This window comes from Rhinolophus sinicus, chromosome 3, assembly GCF_057876585.1.
Source record: "Rhinolophus sinicus isolate RSI-liver-muscle chromosome 3, RSI-T2T, whole genome shotgun sequence".
In the NCBI taxonomy this organism is placed as follows: Eukaryota; Metazoa; Chordata; class Mammalia; order Chiroptera; family Rhinolophidae; genus Rhinolophus; species Rhinolophus sinicus.
Window position 1 is genome coordinate 90,907,049 of NC_142503.1, and position 21,135 is coordinate 90,928,183.

General features: G+C 51.8%; 2 protein-coding genes across 2 annotated transcripts in view; both read left to right on the forward strand.

Moving 5' to 3' along the window:
• The first annotated feature begins 2,118 nt into the window (after positions 1–2,118).
• On the forward strand, positions 2,119–11,592 carry EPO (erythropoietin). Its single transcript, XM_074329190.2, is given in 5 exon segments — positions 2,119–4,639; positions 4,641–4,790; positions 5,060–5,146; positions 5,405–5,584; positions 5,754–11,592. Coding segments are annotated over 5 exon segments (717 nt in total). The 5' UTR covers positions 2,119–4,498; the 3' UTR covers positions 5,913–11,592.
• ZAN (zonadhesin) overlaps positions 11,592–21,135 on the forward strand; it is a 35,986-nt gene continuing 26,442 nt past the window's right edge. Inside the window, 13 exon segments of the mRNA XM_074329191.2 lie at positions 11,592–13,239; positions 14,141–14,202; positions 14,705–14,851; positions 15,017–15,288; positions 15,469–15,556; positions 16,263–16,415; positions 18,754–18,918; positions 19,210–19,301; positions 19,475–19,553; positions 19,665–19,811; positions 19,904–19,906; positions 20,320–20,588; positions 20,898–20,982. Of these exon segments, the coding sequence (XP_074185292.2) occupies positions 13,196–13,239; positions 14,141–14,202; positions 14,705–14,851; positions 15,017–15,288; positions 15,469–15,556; positions 16,263–16,415; positions 18,754–18,918; positions 19,210–19,301; positions 19,475–19,553; positions 19,665–19,811; positions 19,904–19,906; positions 20,320–20,588; positions 20,898–20,982 (1,606 nt within the window). The 5' untranslated portion in view covers positions 11,592–13,195.

The following is a 21,135-nucleotide window of genomic DNA, read 5'->3' on the forward strand; positions in this document are numbered from 1 at the left end:
CCAGCCACCTCACTTCCTAGCACAGAAGGTCTTCTGGGCCACTGGCTGAACTCCCAAGTCAAGCCAAGAAGCCACTGCTTGGAAAGGAGGGAGGAGAGGCCCAGAGGCCCCCCTTATCCCCAGCCCGACTCAAGGCAGCTGGGACTTCGTGCTGCCTGGGGTCTGGGACAGCTCAGGGGGGCTGTAAATTTGCTTCTCCTTGGATTTTCAATCTGAATTGGCTGCCAGGAAGACTCCATGGAACAGAGCCTGCCTCCACCCCCGCCATCCTCTGGTAACAACTGTCCCTTTTCAGACCCTGCCTCAGTGGCTGCCTGCTCAGGAAGTAGAGGAAGGCCTTGTAAGTCCCCATGATGCCAGAGCTAGGTTGTCCAGGCATGGCTTCAGCAAGCACCACTCTGAAGATGGATGGATTACTTCCCTCCTCTAGGTCAATCTCTGGCTGAAGTGTTTGGGGACATAATGGAAGTCAGACACGAGTGATGACCATAAACAGGAAACGTGCTGGGTGCCTGGTGGGTACCAAGGTGAACAAGACCTGTTAACACTGTCCTTTGCTCTCTTCTCCGATTAATGGGGCACCTGTGCTACATGACTCCAGAGGGTACCATTCCCACCAAAGTCTACATGAATGACACCCCCTGGACTTGTGCAGTGCTCAACCATGACAGTTGAGAGGCATGTAAGATGTGTAAAAATGGCAGCACAGAGGAAGGAGACAACTTCCTGCTAGGGCTCAGGGAAGGTTTCATAGAGGAGGTAATCCTTGGGTTTGGGCTTTGAAGAAAAGGCGAGAGAGTGTGGGAGGCTGGCTGACCCAGGGAGAAGGCACAGAGTGAGCAAAGGACAGGAAGCTGCAAGCCATCTAACTGAGCTCATGTGATGGAGGGAGAGGTAATGAGCAATGTGGGACAATAGGCTGGAGAGGTAGGTGGGTGACAGAACACAGAGGGTTTTAGTTCTGAGGCAACAGGGAGCCATTGCAGGCTCCTGCTCAGGGGAGTGACTCAAAAGAGGCTATTCAATGGGAAAGTTCATCTAGCAGCGAGTTGGGAATTAACTGGAGGAGTCAATGAGGAGGCCCCCTGCAGTGGTGCTAGGACTGGGTCAACACCATGTCAGAGGAATATAAGCAGGCAGACGGAGGGGGCATTGGGCAGGGGGTGGTGGACATTGGAGGGGGGGCTGCAGGTACCGTAGCTTCCTGATTTCTTCCTGCTCAGGGTCCCCTGATGAGGACAGATACTGCTGGGCAGTAACCAAGAGCACCTGGGTTGAAGTTGGGCTCCAAACTAGCCCCTGCCCCTTTAGCAGGATTACACAGTTTAGAGATTGGGTGTGGGGTGGACCAAGACCCTCTCCTCTACCCTCTGTCCAAGCTGCAATCATAGCTCTTTCCAAAAGCCACAGAGAATGAGCCAGCACCCGCAGGCCCTAGCACCTACGGGCTGTGCTCATGGCCCATCTTCCTTCCTTTCTCTAAGGTAGGGGCCTAGGAGCCTCTGACAAGTTGCTGTCAGAGGGGAGGGAGGGGCAGGTCCCACATCACAGAGAGGCTCCTTCCCTCCTCCCTCTCCTGGGCTGTGTCTACACTCCTCCCCATCTGTCCCTGGTCTCCTCGTCATGGTCAGGTCAGGGCAGTGACGCAGGAGTCAGAGAACTGGGAGAGCAGAGCCTGGGGGCTGTGGGGGGGTCGGGACAGAACGCATGTGTGGACGTGTGTGGACGTGAGTGTGTGTGTGCTTGTTCCACAGCTGGGATCTGGGAAGGGAGCAGAACCAGGATCTGAGGGCCAAGAAGAGCTGGGAGCCTGCCTGGTGCTGAGAGGGAAACTAGGACCAGAAGGCATAATGGGGCATGCAGACCGTTATATCCGTATACCAGGTTCAGGGAGGGCGCCCAGAGTAGGCTGGAGGTGAGCAGAGGGTAGGGGAGTAGGGGCTGAGACAGTCAGGCCCTCATTACTTTCTACCAGAAACACAGCGGCCTCTCCATCCATCTTTCTGAACATGTCTTTGATCACACTCCCCCGCACCCCACGGCTCCCTCCCTCACCTCAGTCAGGGCTTCGTTCAGGTCACCTTCTCAGCATGCATCCCTGCCTGTCTGGTATAAAATTGCAAACTCTTCCAACACTCCTGGTCCCCTTCCATGCCTGTTCTCAGTCCTCTTTGCCATCGGAGACCCTCTATTTTTATTCGTTTTTGTGTTTATGGGCTGCTTCTCCACTAGAATATCGGTTCTACCAGAGCAGGCGAGCAGGCGAGCAGGCATTCTTGCCTGTTTTATTCACTGCTCTATCCCCAGGTTCTGGCCAAGAGTATATATATACACATATGTGTGTGTGTGTGTGTGTGTATATATATATATATATATATATATATATATATATATATATATGTATATGTACATATATATATATGAAATGAATATTCATTTCTTGAAGAAACAAATATTTCTTGAATGAATGAACATTTCCCACTCTGCAAACAAAACCCAAATTTCTCAGAGTGCCATTCCAGGCCCCTCATAACCTGAGCCCTCCCTCACCAGCACTCTGGCTTGATCTCCACCTCTCCCTGCCCTGCAGCCTCCACCCAAACACACCTGACCCTCCTTTCACTTGCTGAATTGGCCTTCCACACCCACCTCACATCTCTCCTACCCACCCTTCCAAGCTAAGCTCACTGCCACCTCCCTCATCAAAGCTTCCTTGAATCCCCCAGATAGAGGAGTTCTCCTTCTTCCAAACTCTCACAATTTATCTCTGTGCACTCCAGTCTTTGTCACACACGAAGATGTATCCATCTTATTTCTATAGTAAACTACAAGCTCCAGGAGGCAGGAACTAGATCTCCACATCTTTTTGTCCTGCAAAGTGCGTAGTCAAGTGTCTTGCACAAAGAAGGCACTGAACACATGAATAAAATATCTCTAATATCATGGGATGGAGTAGGGAGTGAAGGAATATATATAACCACCTGTATTTATAGGACTTTGCTGTCTTATGAAATCTGTGTGAGGTGAGACTGGTATTTTCATCACACCCATTTGACAGATAAGGACACTGAGGCTCAGAGGCTGAGGCTGCTTTCTGAGGTTTGAGAGCCAGCCAGCCTTGCACACCTGCTCTGGGGAGCTTGTCCCCCTGCCTCAGGGCTTTCTAGAAGCCACAAAAGCTTAGCTGCAAATCCAAACTGCCATCACTCTGGGGGTTAGCTCTATTCCAGAATTTGTAAGAATTCTGCTTTGCAAGCTAGCCTATATCACAGGTCAAAGAAACAGATGTCAAAGTGCATGTGTGTCTTGCACAGCATATCATGTGCTTTGTGCCGTAAATGTTCAATTTCAGTGTCCTAGAAAGTGAGGAGTGTGTGGGGTGAGAGAAGACCCCCCACATTTCTTGCTCTGTGCGCCCCCATCAAATTCCTCAGCGTGAACAACACTGGTTCTACAACAAGTACAGAACATGTGAGAAGGAAGACAACTGACTTGCCTTTGCCACCTTACTGGCTTTCAGACACCGCCGCTTCGCAGGAACGCGGGCACTGGCAGCTCTGAGCCCCCGCCCAAGACCGGGGCGCCCCCAACCTTTCTCAGAGTGGCTCTCCTCTCCCAGGCGCAGGCGTTCTGCCCAACCTGCCAGTGTGCAGCCAGCTACACCTCCGCAACCCGGGGTCTGGCGGGCAGACGGGTGTCCCTGCACACGTGCCTACCGCGGGTCCGCTCCCGCCCCGGCGAGCCCGCGACCCAGGCGTCCTGCCCCCTGCTCTGACCCTCTGGCCGCCCTCCGGCGACCCCTCACGCACACGGCTCCCCCACCCCCGCACACGCACGCACACATGCTGATAACAGCCCCGACCCCCGGCCGCAGCCGCAGTCCCTGGGCCAACGCCGGCTGGTCACCTCGCGTACTCCCGGACCCTGGCCCTGCGCTCGCTGGGCCCGACCCCCGACTCGGCGGCTCCGGGACGGTAGCCCCCTCCTCCGGCCCGTGGGGTGGCCCTGCCCTGCTGAGCTTCCCGGGATGAGGGCTCGGGACGAGGGCGCCGGGGGAGCCCCCGGTCGCTGAGCGGCTGGGCAGGGCGCGGAGATGGAGGTGCGCGGTGAGTGCTCTCCCGCCGGGGAGTTCCCGCCCCGGGCGGTGTTTGAGAAGGGATTTACCGCTAGGGCTGTTGGCCCCGAGGTGGCTGGGTTCAAGGACCCGCGACTTGCCGAGGACCCCGGAAGGGCAAGGGGGGGTGGGGCAGCCTCCACGTGGGACACGGTCTCGGGGAGTCCCTGAGAAAGGCGGAATGTGACCTGGAGACGGGGACGAAGTTTGGGGATTCAGGGAAAAGAAGGGCTGCTAGGCGGGTGGGGAGGTAGTTGATACCTGGGCGCTGGAGCAACCACCAGGATCTTCGAGAGGGAAAGCCTCTGTCACAACAGGATTGAAGTTTGGCCCCGAGAAGTGCGGCCGGTAGCTGGGGGGTGGGGTGTGCACGGTAGCGATTGAATGAAGGCAAAGGAGGCAGAACCTGAGCGCTTGGAAGGTTGGGGTAGGGAGGACTGGCCCCAGCGAGGAGCGGCAAGTGTGAACCTGCCCCTCCAAATCAACCCTTCTCCTCCCCTCTCCGCCTCACACCCAGCCTGGCTCTTTTTTTTTAGAATGTTCTGCCGTGCTGCTCCTGCTGTCCTTGCTGCTTCCTCTGGGCCTCCCCGTTCGAGGCGCCCCCCAACACCTCATCTGTGACAGCCGAGTCCTGGAGAGGTACATCCTGGAGGCCAAGGAGGCTGAAAATGTCACGGTGAGGCCTCCTTCCTAGGACATTCCACAGAACTCACTCTCAGGGGTCCAGGGGTCTCCTCCGAGATCCAGGAAGCTGGATTCCTTCCAACCTGGCACTTGGTTCAGGGGTGGAGGTGGGAAGCCAGAGCCCCCAGTAAAAATGATAAAACTGGTAGCCTCTAACCCACACCTGTAAGTTAGGTAAGAGGCAAAGCTGGGACCTATGGCCTATGGGCTGCCTGGCCAGGAGCTCTTGGGCACCCTGACTCACAGTGTTGCGCATTTCAGATGGGCTGTGGGGAAGGTTGCAGCTTCAGTGAGAATATCACCGTCCCAGACACCAAGGTTAACTTCTATGCCTGGAAGAGGATGGAGGTGAGTTCATTTTTTCCTTCTTCTTGGAGAGTCTCATTTTGAGAGCCTGATAGGGTGGGAGGGAGAATGCTAGAGAGAGAGCAGAAAAGGAGCAGTAAAGATGAGGGCTGAATGGAATATGTTCATTTGTTCATTCATTCATTCATTCCACAAATCTTATTGCATGCCTGCTGTTTGCTCAGCTAGGTGCTTGGGGCTGTGGAGAGGGAGGAAGGGGCTGGCTTGGGCTGGATGACTTCAAGTCTCTGCTCCCTTTAGGTTGAGCAGCAGGCTGTGGACGTCTGGCAGGGCCTGGCCCTGCTCTCAGAAGCCATCCTGCAGGGCCAGGCCCTATTGGCCAACTCCTCCCAGCCATCTGAGACCCTGCAGCTGCATGTGGACAAAGCCATCAGCAGCCTGCGAAGCCTCACTTCCCTACTTCGGGCGCTGGGAGCCCAGGTGTGTAGGAGTAGACCCTCCCTCAAACTCTGCCCTTTCTGTAAAATGGGAGAAGGGTCCTGCCGAGAAATACTGAGGCTTTCCTCATGCCCCCTCCAATTCTATTCCAAACCCCATCTTCCTCTCGGGTCCCTGGCACAGCAGTAACCTTCTGTTCTCTCCTTGGCAGAAGGAAGCCATCGCCCTTCCAGCTGCAACAGCCTCTCCTGCTCCACTCCGAACATTCACTGTTGATACTTTGTGCAAACTTTTCCGAATCTACTCCAATTTCCTGCGAGGAAAGCTGAAGCTGTACACAGGGGAGGCCTGCAGGAGAGGGGACAGGTGACCAGGTGCTCCCACCCCAGACACACCCACCACCTCGCTCACCACCACTGCCCATGCCACGCCTTCCACACCACCACTCCCAACCCCCATCAAGGGGCACTCAGCTCAGTGCCAGCCTGTTCCACGGACACTCCAGGGCCAGTGGTGACATCTCAGAGACCAGAGGAACTGTTCAGAGCTCAACTCTTATCTAAGGATGTCACAGGGCCAGCCTGGGGCCCTGAAACAGGAAGAATTCAGAGGAGATCAGCTTAAACTCGGGACTGCGCCATGCTGGGGAGACACTGAACTCACCTCGGTGCCCAGCAGAACTGTCATACCAGGACAAGCTGGAGGGAAAGTACTTCTTTTTTTACCTACCAAGCAGGGACAGGATGGACTGGAGAATTTAGGTGGCAAACCATGAATTCTCCCCAGGTCTCATGGGGTCTCCATGACAGAAAGAGCCCCCTGGACAATGAAGGTGGTGGGAGCCGTGAAGATGGGATGGGGGCTGGCCCCTGGCTCTCATGGGATTCAAGTTTTGTGTATTTTTCAATCTCACTGGCAAGAACTGAAACCACAACATGGCTCTTGGCTTTTCTGTTTTCCTGGGAGCCCCCCACTTCCCTGGCTCTTACCCCATCCGGGCAGCAGGCAGCAGGCCTGGGAAACCAAAGGTGGAGGGGGTCAGGCCCTACGTGCTGCCTCCCATGGCTTGTCTGACCTCTTGACCCACTGGGCCTGAGGCCACAGGCTCTACCCACAATGGTCAATAAGGTGGCTCCATTCAAGGCTATTCCTCAGTAGGCAGCTGCCAACGCTTCTTCTTTCTGCCTCTTCTCTGTGACCCCTTCAGCCAATGCCACATTCCCAGGAACCACCTTTGCCACGTCAGCACACAAACGTCTTAGAAATCCAACTGACCTCTTTCCGTGCCTAGGGATGGTCACCATTGGTGCTCTACCCTGCGACTTGCACAAGGGGCAGTACACAGCCGTGCCACCTCCCCCGACAGCTGACTCATTGAGCCCTGTGCCCACTGCTTCTCTCGGGAGCTCACTTCTATGACCTTCTTCTTCATTCCTCATGCAGCTCTATGAGAAAGTAACTGCCGTCATTCCCATTTTATAGATGAAGAAGTACAGTAACTTGCCCAAGGCCAAGGCAACAGGAATTCCCTCAACACTCGCCCCTTTCCTCTTCTGCTTATTCCTCCACGTAATCCGTACCTGTTCCCTGCTCCCCTGGGATAGGGGACACAGAACAAACTAACTCAACCTTCACTCCTGCTTCTAATCTGACCATTTACTCTGACAACCAACTTCAAATTCCTTCCCAGAAATAATGCTTCCAAGGGCAGAGCAGTGCCCAAGAGAGAGCCGTGCTAAGGGCAAAAGATGTCAGAAAACTATTGGGATCCCAATGCTGGCCATGAACATGTATGTGGTGATCAGTCTTTCCACTTATATCACAAAACTTAGAGAAGTCAGCCTGCGCCCTGCAAATATGCAAAAGGGAGAGAATGTTTTGCCTGTCATCTGCAGCAGGAAAAATTACGGGCAGGTTGTGGGGGTTGGAGGCTAATTGTCAACTACACGTGTGTATGGGGAGGGGTGAAGCTGTGGTGGGAGGAGGCAGGGAAGGGGTGTGCCCACAGGCGAATTTTCTCCCTGGCCAACCCAGCTCCTGGGCTATAGTGCCTCCTTCAGGCCCTATTAGGAAATGCTAGAGAAATCAGCAAGCAATAGAACCCTTAGGGTTCTGACCTCGCACATTACAATAAAAATTCGTATTATGGTTTCCATATATGGCATCTGGTTCTTGCCCCACTGCTCTGAACGAGTAAGGAAGAAATCTCTCTTTCTTACTGGTGAAATTGAAGCTAAGATATTTGTTCTCAAGTCCAAGGAATCCAGATAATAAATGACAGCTAGGACCTGAACTTGAGATGTAGGACTCATAACCCCAAAGCCTTGTCCACCTCTTTTTTAGCCTGAGTCACTGCCTACACATCCCCTGGCTCTTTTCCCCCTAGAATTCAGCGCTACTGACACTCAGCTTCTCTTCAGACTTCTTACTGCTTTCAATTAAACAACAACAACAAAAGTAGTTAATGGAACCGGAGCTATATGACCTGGGCTAGGTGTAATGGGCAAATATGTTAAGAACATTGAAACATAATTCATTTATTCCGCATTTGTGGAGTGCCAACTGTGTACCTTGGCACTAAATGCTAGGAAATGTGAAATGATAGTCATGCTACTCATAGCCCAGTGTCCTCCCATAGCAGGCAGTCCCCAGGGGCGAAAAGATTTAATCATAGTCAGCTTGGTATGTGACTTGAGTGCTGAGATGTGGGGTACCCAGAGGCCTGGGGTGTCAAGACCCTGGCGAGGGCCAGAGTCCCTATGCAGAGGCACAGATCTGCAAGGAGGACGTTGCCAGATTTCAGAGGCTTTTCAAATGCAGGCCAGGAGCGTGAACTTTCTTCTGTACTATTATTACTATGATTGACAACACATTAAACTCTGGCATCTACATGATCTACTGTGATTCTCACCACAGCTCCATGAAACAGAAGGACAACAGGTATCACCCTCGTCTGTCTGATGGGTAACTAAAACTGAGTTCCAATAGCTAAGTAATGGAGCTCTTCTGACTTCCTGGTGGGACAGCAGCCAGCAAGTCCAGTTGAGTGGGTGGGTTCAATCATTGTTTAATGGAGATGCCTTCTGTTTGTAGAGTACTTTGCGATTTATAAAGTGCTTTCCTGGGCATCTCTCGTTTGCCATCCTAACCCCACGAAGAAGGCAGGGAAGGCAGAGGAGCACCACTTTGCAGAGAAGGAAACCGAAGTCCAGAGAGATTATGGGGTTTGCCCAGCTCATAAGACACTGAGAGGCAGGCCCAGCACCCGAAGCCAGGTTCTCTGAGTCTGAGTCCCTCTTCTAACTGAAGCACAGATCATTGGGGAGAGGAGAATAGAGGGAGAGAAAGGAGAGAGGAAAGAGGCATTAGGCATGTCCAGCGCTCACTACCAACTCCTTCCCACTCCGTCCTCTGCCTCAGGCTTCCACTTCCTCCCTGGATAGGGAGAAGATATCTGCCACTCAGACTCCCAACATTATGGGCCGGCTCAGCCACCTCCTGCAGCCCCAGATCCTGCCTTGACTGCAGCCTTTGGCCTTGGGTACTACTGGCATAAATCCTCTCGCTGGGTCTGAGCATTAGGTTGTCCAAAAGCACTTACCCTAGCTCACAGGCTGCGTAGGATTTTTCTGGAACTACTGTCTACAAGTCTCACCACAGCAGGTGACTGTTGCTGGAGTTGAGTTAGCTAAATGGGGTCTCTTTGACATTGGAATCTAAGCTGAAAGTTAACTATTTCGTTTCCAGCTGGTCAAGGCTAATACTTCTAAAATTCCATCATAAAACTGTGACATTATGAAAGACTATTGGCAACAGAAAAATAGGCAACAGTATGGGTTCCCAACTTATGTGAGTCATGCCCAAATGCTTATACTCTCCCTTCTTGACTTTTAAAAATTGATTATTAAAAAAAATGATGTGACCCACACGTAATTTCTTATTTTTAAAAAACTTTGGCTGTATTAAGTCTCTCCTCTCCACATTACAGATGAGTAAACTGAGGCCCAGAGAGGGTATGCAAAGTGCCCAACGACACACAGTGAAGCCAGGACTGATTCCAGTTTTCTGGAGTAATTCCCAGGGGTCTTCCATAGTCAAGGGTATCTCATATTTATTCCTGTAGCTGCCAGTCTTGTCGGATGACAAACTGTCTGGGGCCTTGCCCTCTCCTGACTCCCCAAAATGCAGAGCCCAATGGTTCCCTTCCACCACCACCCTCCATTCCTTCCTATCCTGCCTTGAGCTCCCAACCCCCACATCCAAGCAGGTTGGAAGCTGTGACTGTCTAGCTCTGTGGCGCCAAAGGGAGGTCAGGAAAAGCAGCTTTCAGAGGACTGATTGCCCAACCAGGAGGCGCTGTGGATCAATTGGCTTCTGCTGCTCTTCCCCAGGTTAACCATTTCCTGCCTCGGTCCTTTCATTGATTGCTCTGCCAACCTGGTCTGGAGGAGGGGTAGACCAGGGTTTGGGATGGGCATCCTTTATATCACCAGCTTTGAAGTAAAGGGGCACAGGATCCCTCTCTCCCTGGGTGTAACCCCTGCATGGGCCCTGTTGTTACTCGATGGGCAGGAAGACTCCTGCTGGCTGCAAAGGGACTTGCGGAATTCCCTCTGAGACGCCTGGCGCTAGGCTGAGCCATCCCCTCCTTGACAGCCCAGGAGAATGGCCTGCCCAGGCCTCACTGTCACTTGCCCAGCACCCTAGACATAGATTTGAAAGTAGGGGGTGTTTGAGGTGGCTGGTTAGCTCAGTTGGTTACAGCGTGGTGCTGGTAGCACCAAGGTTGCCGGTCTAATCTCTGTATTGGCCACTGGGGAGCTGCACCCTCCTGAAAAAACAAACAAACAACCAAAAACAAAAAAAAAACAGGAAATCTGGACTCACACGATAGCTCAGCTCACTGTGGGCCAGCCCTCCAGCCTAGATACAGCTCTGTGTGTACAAGGAGAGTCAACGGGGTTTTTTTAACACAGCAAAACTGCCCTTTCAACTGCAGTCTTACATAGAATTGCCATCTATGAAACTGGTAAAAAGAGCTGCTCTGGCTGGGGTGGGACCCCCTATTTGGATGCTCCCAACAGCCCCCAAGGGTTTGCTGACAGAATGAGGAACTGGGCAGGACACCGCATGGGGCTGTCAGCACCATGCTCTCAGGCTCAGCGGTGACTTCGTTCCCACACACGGACATTGAGGACAGTATCTTTGCTATGAACAAGACATGACGTTCGGTTAGGTTAGTCCGCAACCATTGCTGTTCCCAGCTCCTGGAAAGCTCTTGATCCACTCACAGGTCCACTCCTGCAGCCTCGACATTAACATCCATCCACACCCCGTCTCTTACCCTCCACAGCCTCCTCTTCTGTCTCCCTAGCGCCAACCAGCCTCTTTGGTCCAAACCAGCTCCCCAGGATCGAGTCGCTCCTGCTGCTTAAAACCTTTTGGTGCCTCCTCACATCTATGGTATTCTAGGTCTCCCACGCAGGGCCCCTGCCTTCTCCCAGTCACACACACACACACACACACACACACACACACACACACACACACACACACACAGAGCTATTCTTCAAAAGTGTCATTGCTCTCTCCAAGCTTGGAACATTTCCTCTTCCTGGAATGTACCTTCCCAACTTCTTTGCCTAATTACCATCTCTGTCTGTGACGAAGCCCCTCAGGTGTCACTTCCTGCAGAAGTCTTCCCTAACCAGCTCCCTTCCCTTCCTGTCACCAGTAACCCGGGTCAGGGACTCCTTCCACACTCTCCCTACCAAGCACTGATCTCTCTGCCCACCAGAGGAATGCAGGTCGGAGTGAAGTCTTGACGCCATTGTAAAATGTGTTGAAAGGTGGAATGGGGTGCAATGGAGGATACAGGGCTGGCATTAGAGCAAGCAGGAAGGTGGGGATGAGCTGGCTGTGGGCAGGACTGGCGTGAAGGTCATCTGAGAGGGCTTCCTATGACCAGAACCTTCTCCATTTGCCTCCTACTTTACAGATGAAACAGAAGCCACGAAACATGTGTCTGCACAGCCCCCTCCCCATTCTCTTCACAGAGCTGCTTGTACCTCCTGTTGTCTGTATTTTAGACTTTTCCCTCCCACCTTCCCAGGAGCCCTTTTCTCATCTCTCTGGCTGTTGCACTCTTCCTATGAGCATTTACAGAGGCTCAGATTTCTCTTATCTTGAAAAGATCCTACTTTGTCCCAATTTGTGCACCTACTCCTTTAGGTGGCCGGACAGCTTTAAAACATTGTCCCTGCCTCTTCCTGGGATCCCATTCTTCAACTTCCTCTCCCTCCTCAGTCTGGCTTCCTCCCAACCAGGCCCCTCAAAGACCTCTCAAAGACAAACCACATTTATACACAGGAACGCCTGGATGCATCAATAGGCAGAAGACATGAAAACCCTCCCGACCCCTTTCCAGAGGTCACCACTGTGAACAGCTTGCTGTGTCCTGCTAGTTCCATCTCTACTCCTTGACCTGATTTTGTATGTAAACACATACCTTCGTTCTGGGAGTTTACATAAATGGGATTACCCTATAATTTTTTTCCTGTGACTCACCTCTTTCATTTAATATATCTCTAGGTGCTCTTTCCACCTTTGGAATCTATGGATTCCTTTTTTTTTTTTCCTCTTTTAAGTCAGGAATAAACTCTGACAGTATCATATTATCAAGCAGTACTTTAGAAAGAAAGGTAATGCTGGGTCAAAGATATGCACATTTGGAAGTTTAATAGTCATTGTCAAATTACCTTCTAAGAAGTTTTCACCAACATACAGTCTTATCAACAATGTATTTGAGTGTTTCTACCTGCAGCCTGGCCAACACTCAATGGCATCAACCTTTTAAATTGTTGTCAGTATAACAGGGATCGTTTGATCAGCATTTCTAGTGAAGTAGAGCATCTTTTCCAATGTTTATTGGATGGTTGTAGTTCTTCCTGTGACTTGTCTTTTTCAATTCTTTGCCAATAAGTATTTCAGACCTCACTTCACTGGACCTTCCAGTTGCCTTTGCCACTGTTGCCAGATATAGAATTTTAGGTTTGAAATTATTTTCTGTTGGAATTCTGCAATGTTCTGCTGCCTCTTAGAATCCATGGTTGCTATTGAAAGGTCCGACGCCATGCTGATGTCTGTTCCTTAATATGACCTGCTTTTTTCTGTCTGAAAGTGTTTAGGACCTTCCTTTCACCCCTGATATTCTGAAATTTTATGACATGCCTTTCATGGGTCACTTTGCATTCATCATACTTGACCCCTTTGAATCAAGAGACTCATGTTTCAGTTCCGGGAACTCTTCTTATGTAGTTTTTCTTAAGTAATTTTTTGTGTGTGTGTGTGTGTTCTCTTTTTTGAACTCTTTTCGTTGAATGTTAGACTTCCTGGACTGATTCTCTAGTCTCTTTCTCTTGTTTTTCTCTCTTGCTTTCCTTCTCTCGCTATCATTTCATTCCTCTCAATTTTGATTTTTAACTCTACTACTGGATTTTAAATTTCAGCCCGCATAGATTTTATTTCCAGTTCTCTGTCCAGTTTTCATGGCATCCTTGGAAGTGTGCCCAGAGTGGAGGGTCAGTGGTGTCTAAGTGGCCTGGGCTCCTCACTCTGCCTTCCCGTCTCTGAGAACCTCCTTTGAGGTCCCACATGGCTCCTCCAATCTGGACTGTGGTGCTGTTGGTGGCAGCTGCCTGGGCCCAGGGCCATATACCTGTCCCTGTCTGGTAAGTTGGGCTCAGGGAGCAATTGGGGATGGCTCTGAGGAAGAATGAGGGGCAAAGTTGGAGGGAGCAAGCAGGCTAGTGATGAAGGGCACAGCCCGCTGGGATGCAAAGAGAAGGATGAACTGAAATGGAGGGAGCCCCACAGGCTGAGAGTCTGGAACTTAAGGCAGTGCGAGAGCTCAGTGGGAGCAGGACAGATCCAAACCGTGAGGAAAGAGGGAAGAGGTGCAAAGCTGGGGAGACAGGTCTGAGGATGGCAGGGGAGGAAAGAGAGGTCGAGCCCTCAGAAAATGGACAAAATCTAGGGCACACTGAGCAGAGAGGAGAGACTTCAAGTAGGAGGCAGCAAGAAATGATGGATAGCTCAGTGTCCTGGAGCTTGTTTGTGGGGATTTGAACAAGCAGAACTTGAACAACTAAAACTAAGGGCTGGTTGATGTGGTCCATGCCACCTGAGGAGGGGCAGCAGCTTTTCTGTGGAATCTGGGAGGTGAGGAGGTGCTGTCCCTTTGTTAACCATCTCTATGCTCAGTTGCATGTAGCTGGGGCAATACCACGTCCACCACACACCTACAACGTGGCATCCATACGGTCCCCACTCTACTGGGGAAAGTTAGACTTTAGGACAAGAAGACCTCTAGTGAAGGAAGGAGATGCCCCAGGTAGTAAACTAGTTCCTCCTCACCTGAGACTCAACCATGCTTGACATCCAGGGCATAGAGGGATGGAGGGTACTGGCAGGGATGTGAGGAACTCTCAGGGAAGACACTTTTTCGGAGAGAGATGCAAACTTAAGGTGAGCTCGCAGTCATTGAGGCTTATAATTCTTGATAATGACAAGTATTACATTTTGTTCTTTCTCCAAATTAATCTCCAGGGAAGAGAAGCCTCCAGACTGGAAGCCAGTTGCCCGCAGCTCTAGGGACAATGGTGAGTTGGAAAGCAGGGCTACTCGGACCTTCTTTCCCTCCCGGGGGGGCCACCCACGTGCCCTCAGGGCCAGGCGATGACATAAACATGAAATAAATGTGTGAAGGGCAACCATTAGATGACAGAGGATGGATGGAATTGTGGAGGAGTTGAGTACAAGCCCTGCCTAAAAGATTCACATTCAAATTTACACCAACAAAGTGTATGCTGCCCAAAGCCTGTCTGCCCCCCTGAATCCAACCCCAGGGACCTCAGTTTCCAACCCCAGGGACCTCAGTTTCCGACTCCAGACCTAGACATCCTGCCCACCTCACCCCCCTCCTGCCCTGAATTTCTCATAAGAGATGACTTGTTTCTCAGATTCTCTTTCCCAAGTTTCTGTTCTGGACTCTAGTTTTAATGGATAGCTTCTCTAAGCTTAGGAGTCCCGCTAACCCCTTCCCCCTCCAGTTTGGCTCCACAGCTGGCCCTCTACCCTCTCCTGGTGGCCTTTTCTTCCCAGCCATTATCACTCAGTGTAATTTTGAGGACAACTCCAAACCCTTCTGTGATTGGACACAAGCGTCCACGGATGATGGGGACTGGACTCGAGCCAGTGGGCCTTCCCACACTGGCAACACCAGACCCCCCGGGGGGTACCCCAATGGAGGTAAGGAAGCCTAAGGTTTAGGGAGGCAGCTGGGAGGTGGGCACAGGCAGACTTGGGTGGAGGGAGCAGGGAGGCAGCTGGGAGTGGGTCCTGGGCTCTGGGAAAGGGGTAGGGGCAGCCCTTGGGGATGGCAGGACCTCACCATCCTGAGCTCTTCCTCCTCAGAGGGCTACTACCTGCACATGGACTCAAGCACTTTCCACCCGGGTGGGGTGGCCCGCCTGCGCAGCCCCCCCATATGGGAGCAAGGTCCCCTGTGCATACACTTCGCCTACCACATGTTTGGGCTGTCACGGGGTGCCCAGCTCAAACTGCTGCTGTTCGGGAGCACCAAGCACAAGCACCCCCACCTGCTCTGGAAACACATTAACACCCAGAGCCTCTCCTGGATGCCTATCGCTGTCACTGTGCCCATGGGGCACACCCTGCCCAGCCGGGTGAGGCCGAGGGCAGAGCCTAGGGCCCCAGTGGGAATCTGAGTGTTGGGGGTGCCTGGGAGGGGCTGGGACAATTGAGGGGGTGAGGGGGGCGGGACTGGGCCATCTGAATTCAGGCAGGAAACTGGGAGCCTGAAGCAAAGGCACTAACGGGTGTGTGGTCCGTCCTCCCTCCCACAGCTGATGTTTGAAGGAGTGAGGGGCAGCACTGCTTACCTAGACATCTCTCTGGACGCCATCGCTGTCTACCGTGGCTCCTGCAATCAGGGTGAGCTCATCCTTCCTCCTCTTTCCTCCCCAGCCTCACCATCTGCCCAGGGAGGCAGGAGTAGCTCAGGAACCATGCCCCTGGTTTCTTAAAGAGTGGAGGCTACTTGCTTCCCTCTACCGTCCCATCCTGTACCTTTGACTCCTGAAGAAGCCACACCTAAAAAGAGGTTCTCTTTGAACAGAATTGTGGTGATACCTGTCTTACAGTGGCCTGGCCAATCATTCCAGTTTGCCCTGGGCAGTCTGTAGTTTAGCACTGACAGTCCTGCATCTCAGGGAACCCTGAGTCCCAGGCAAACCTGGACGTCTGGTCACCCTGGCTACTACCCTAGATCCATCCAGAATTAGTCCACTAAGCTGATGTCAGAGATTTGAGGGGAGCAAATTCAAGGGAAGGAAGATCTCAGAAGCTGGGTGTAAGAAACTAACACTTATCAAGCACAGGCACTGTGCTAGATGCTTCCCTCATGTGGATACTATTATTCCCAGTTTAGAGGTGAGGAAACTGAGGCTTGGGCGGTTTAAGTAACCTGTGCCAAGAACCAGCTGGTAGGGAGTGGGACTGTAGCTGGCCTGAAAGCCCTCCATGGCTCATAGTAGTACCCAGATTGGGACTCAGAATTCTGACTCCAGACTGATGCATACTTTTCAGAGCTGCCTCCTCTTAAGAAAAGCTAAATCCTCCCTCCTTTCTTTCCCCTCAGTCTGTAAGATGCAAATGTGCAGCTTCGACACTCCAAATGATCTCTGTGGCTGGAGTTGGATCCCGACGCCTTCTGGGGCCAAGTGGGTCCAGCAGAAGGGGTTCTCGGGGATGCCAAACGTGGGGCCTGAGAATGATTTCTCCAACCCCGGTAGTGAGTAATGGCCACACACCTTTCTGGGCTTTTAGTGTCCTCACAGGAGTTTATGATGTTTGCCTGAACCCTACAATAACAACTTGGGATGGTCTGGGTTGAACACCAGCAACCTCAAACCTCTATCAGCTAGAGTTACCTGGCAGAAAACAAATTCCATGCACCCAGCCAGCTCCCCCCACTGCCACCCCACAAGCCCTACCTGGAAAATCCAGCACCTTTCTTCCTCATTCATCCAACAAATATTTACTGAGTACCTACAAGTGCCAGGTTTTGTCCCAGACACTTAGGATATATCAGCCTACAAAATAGACAAGGAGCAGCAGGGAGCCAAGGGGAGACAGGTCCTGAAACAACAAAGTAAATGATACAGTTATAAGGTGAGCAGTGCTGTCAGAAAAATTAAAAAGTTGAACAAAGTAAGGGGATTGGGAGTGCAGGGGTGGGGTGGGCTGTATGTTTCAAACGGGGCGGTCAGGGTTTATGCTCATTCCGGTCACATATGAGCATAAACTTGGAGGAGGTAAGGGAGTGAGGCATGAAAATTTCAAGGGGTAGAACATTCTAACCAGAGAGGCCAGGTAGGCAAAAGCCGTGAAGTACCAGTGGGCTGGTGGGAGCTGGGGCTGGGGGGCTGCTGAAGTATAACAAGGAGCCGTGTGATTGGGATGGAGAGAATGATCTCCGGTGGGCCCTTGGAGGGACAGATGACGTGGAACCTTGAAGGCCATCGTCAGGACTGTGGCTTTAATTCTGCACGGATAGGGGGTCTGCAGATGTGGAGCAGAGGAGTGACTTGATCGGACTTACGTTTAAAAGGATCACCTAGTTTTTGTGTTGAGAATCTACTGAAGGAAAGGGGCAAAGGCAGATGCAGGGAGGCCATTTAAGAGGCTTTTGCAATAATCCAGGAGATACTCTTTCTTTCTCTTCTGTTCCGTCTGTGTCTATCCCTAGCTACTTTTCCATTACCTCCCTGTGCTCTTGGCTCTTTTCTTCTTCTTCCTACAGTTGACCCCATTCTTCCCTCCCTCCTTCTATTCCTTTTCTCCTCCCCCCTCCCTGCTCTTTGGCTCCTTTTTCTCCCCCAGAGAAGCCACCTCTGCTCTCCATCTGCTCCGCACAACATACACTTCCAGCCGTTACTGAGTGCACGCCGTGCCAGGCTTCACAAGTCAAACATAAAGGATTATACTCCCTAGTTTCCCCTCCGAGTTTCTACCACTTCTTTCTTCTCTTTCCCTTCCTGCCACCTAGTTTCATTTTTTTCTTTCTCTTTTTCTCCAGCTTTCCCTTTCCCTACTCCACAGCCCCTTCTGCCCTCATCCAACTCCATGTTCTCCCTCCTCCGAGCTTTCCTGCTGCCTGAGGCTTGCTTTCTAGAAAGACCTTGGGAAACCCCACTTACTTTCATTCTAAGCCCCACCCCTACCCCCCACCGAGAGCAGGGCAGGGCCCGCCCGTCTCTGTGCCCTGCGCGCCCCCTCCCCGCCGCATTTAATACCGTATCCCATGCCCAGCAGTTTCAGTAAATGTTGTTATTGTTATTGTTTTAATTTTCTCTTTCTCTTCCTTTTACCATCTTTCTCACTTAATTATATATTTTACACATTTCCTTTCTTTTTCTCCCACTTCTTTCCCATTTCTCAGATGTCCTAGTATCGCCCCTCCTTGCTTTCGCTTTCACCACTTACCATGTCCTTTCCTTCTCTTTCGCTCCTTCCTTGTTGTTTCTTCTCTTTTCTCCTCTCTCCCACTCCCTCTCACTCTCCTCGTCAGCTCTCTCCTCTCGCTTTGCGAAGTCCACCTTCCACTGCGACTTGACTTGCGCATGCGCACATGCTCACTCTCAGTGGCTGCTGGTATTCCACCCCCCACCCCACCCCAGCCACTTGCTACTACTAGTTGCGTCCTGGAACGAGATCCATGTTGATTGGCTGCCTGAACTGGTGGCAAAGATGGGGTGGGGAGACACCTGCTCATCTGTGTCAGACCAGACCTCTCACCAGTTTGTGTGAGATGGCTATGTACAGTGGGACAAGAAAAGGAAGAGGACATGACTCTGGGGGACCTAAAAAGTCAGAGCACAAAGGACAAGGTTCTGACTACTGCTCCATCTGAGAGGATGCCACTTTTCATAGCGTGACACTCGTGTCCTTACCCAGCCCTACCAAGCACTTCTGGAAGACGTCGGCCAGTCGTGAAACGGGTGTAGGCCCACCTCAGCGCTGGCTGTGCTAGGCAGCTGTCGGGGCCCCTGCCCTCGCCTCAGGCCCTATCCCTGAGCCATATTCTCCTCATTTCGGCCACCCCATCTTACTGACCTTTTCCTCCGCAGGCGGCTTCTACATGCTCCTGGACCCTAAGAATGCAAAACCGAGGCAGAAATCTGTTCTCCTTAGCCCCCTGAGCCAGTCACCAGGCTGTCTGAGCCTGTCTTTCCACTACACCCTCCGTGGCCGGTCTCCTGGCGCAGCCCTCACCATCTATGCTTCCGTCTTGGGTGAGAGTGGTGAAGTCATGGGATTTATGACATGAGGCTCATCTTCCAGGATTGGGTTGATGGGGGAGATATGGGTCTAGGGAAATCTGGGCTAAGTGTAAGATTATTCCACGGAGTGGAATTGGGAGCCAGCAGGGCACTGGGTTCTGGAAAACAAAGTGCCAGGAGGTTGGAGAGAAAGATGTGCTTGCATTTGGAGGAGGGGAATACATTTCAGGTATTCCCTTTGCTACTCTGTCCTTCTGAGTACAGGCCCCTTAATCTCACGTCCTCGGATTCCTTCCACTACAGGCAGCACCCGGAAACACGCACTTTTCTCAGGACAATCTGGACCCAACTGGCAGCCTGTTTCTATCAATTACACAGGCCAGGGACAGATTCAGGTACAGAGGAGCAAGAGGTCAGGTTTCCTTGTCCATGGTAGGCAACCCCAATATTGAAATGGATCTGGGCACTGAGAGCCAAGTGCCCTGGTCCCTGAATAGAAAAAAATCGGAAGGGGGTTGGGGGTTTGGGCTGTTTTCTCACACCTGGCCCCCTCTCCCTCTCTCTTCAGTTTACCATGGTGGGTGTGTTTGGAAAGATCCCAGAACCAGCTGTGGCAGTGGATGCAGTCAGCATTGCTCCCTGTGGGGGTGAGAGCAAGGCCCTGGGAGGCCCAGATTTCTCAGAATCAGAGGGGTAGGATGGGGGAGGAATAGAGAGCAGGGCCAAAATTTCTCAAATCTCCCATTTTTATGCCCTAGAGAGCTTTCCTCAGTGTGACTTTGAAGATGCCGCCCATCCCTTCTGTAGCTGGGCCCAGACATCAGGCGATGGCGGACACTGGACCCGGGGGAGTCAAAATATGCCCATCCAGGGAACAGGCCCCTTCGGAGGGTCCCTTAACAGAGGTGAGGAGATTGAGGACCCCTCACGCCAACAAATTACTGAATCTTCTCCCAACTAGGGTGCTGGCTGGTGTGATTGATAGAAGATGTTGGAGGTGGTGAAGTGTTTATTGGGAAGTCCCAAGGGGCCAGAGCTGTGAATATGACAGAGGTAGAGTGAGTTGAGGATTCTCATGGCTGTGGGGGTCACTGAAACCCCCAGAGAATCTAAGCATCTCATTTCATTGAGTTGAAGGCTTCAAAATCCACTGCCTTGTTTTCATTCAAGACATTACTAGTCTAGCCAACAAAGGGATCTGGGTGGCGGTCTGTTTTCCCTTTCTTTCTGATCCTGCCATATTCAGTTAGAAAAGTCCAAAATGAGCAAACAAAACAAACAAAATGTTACAATGTAGGAAGTTTGGGTGTTTGCATGAAATCCCCATTTGGAAAATAAGTATTGCTAAAGAAAGCAGCATTATACTTGTCCTGTGGAGGTTTCTCATCTTGCCCATTCCTTTCTTTTGCCCAGGTAACTATATCTACCTTGAAGCTGACAGGTTCTCCCAGGCAGGCCAGTCTTTCAGACTGGTGAGCCGGCCCTTCTGTGCCCCGGGTGCGGTCTGTGTGGAATTTGCCTACCACATGCATGGCCTTGGAGAGGGCACTAAGCTGAAGCTCCTGCTGGGGAGTCCTGCGGGCAATTCCCCAACTTCTCTCTGGCAACGCGTTGGGTCTCAGAGGCCTGACTGGCTGAATGCCTCCATCACCATCCCTTCAGGACACCAACAGCCCATGCAGGTGAGAGACAGAGAGAGTGGGCCCTGTAAGTGTCTGCGTGGGGCATGGTAAGAGGGACACAATGCCTGGTATCCAGGAGAAGAACCGGGGCTGAGAAGATGAGACGCTAGAAGGGGAACAGTAGACGTGAACTTGGAATTTCCGAGAAGGCTCTCTGGCTCCAGAAAAGGGGCAGGGACAGAGTCGGACTGCTGAGACTGGAATTGTGACATTTTGGCAGAGGACAGACTCTATGCCTGGCAGAGTCGCCGAGGGGCCAGGGATTCACTTTCGTTTCTCTTTTTTTTCTCCCTTCCGCGTTACCTTCAGCTGATACTTGAAGCCGTCAGGGGTACCAGCACTGCATTTGTCGTTGCAGTGGCTTTCATCTTGATCAATCATGGGACCTGTCGAGGTAAGACAAAACCCAAGACCCCAGAAAGGGGGCCAGGCTCTGCGATGACCATTTCTTGGGCTTCTCTATATGTACTTCTTTAAATGCATGTCCTCTCTTGTGCCTGAGTTCTCAGACTGTGTTGTTTCCTGTATTCTGCCCACCTTAGCCATC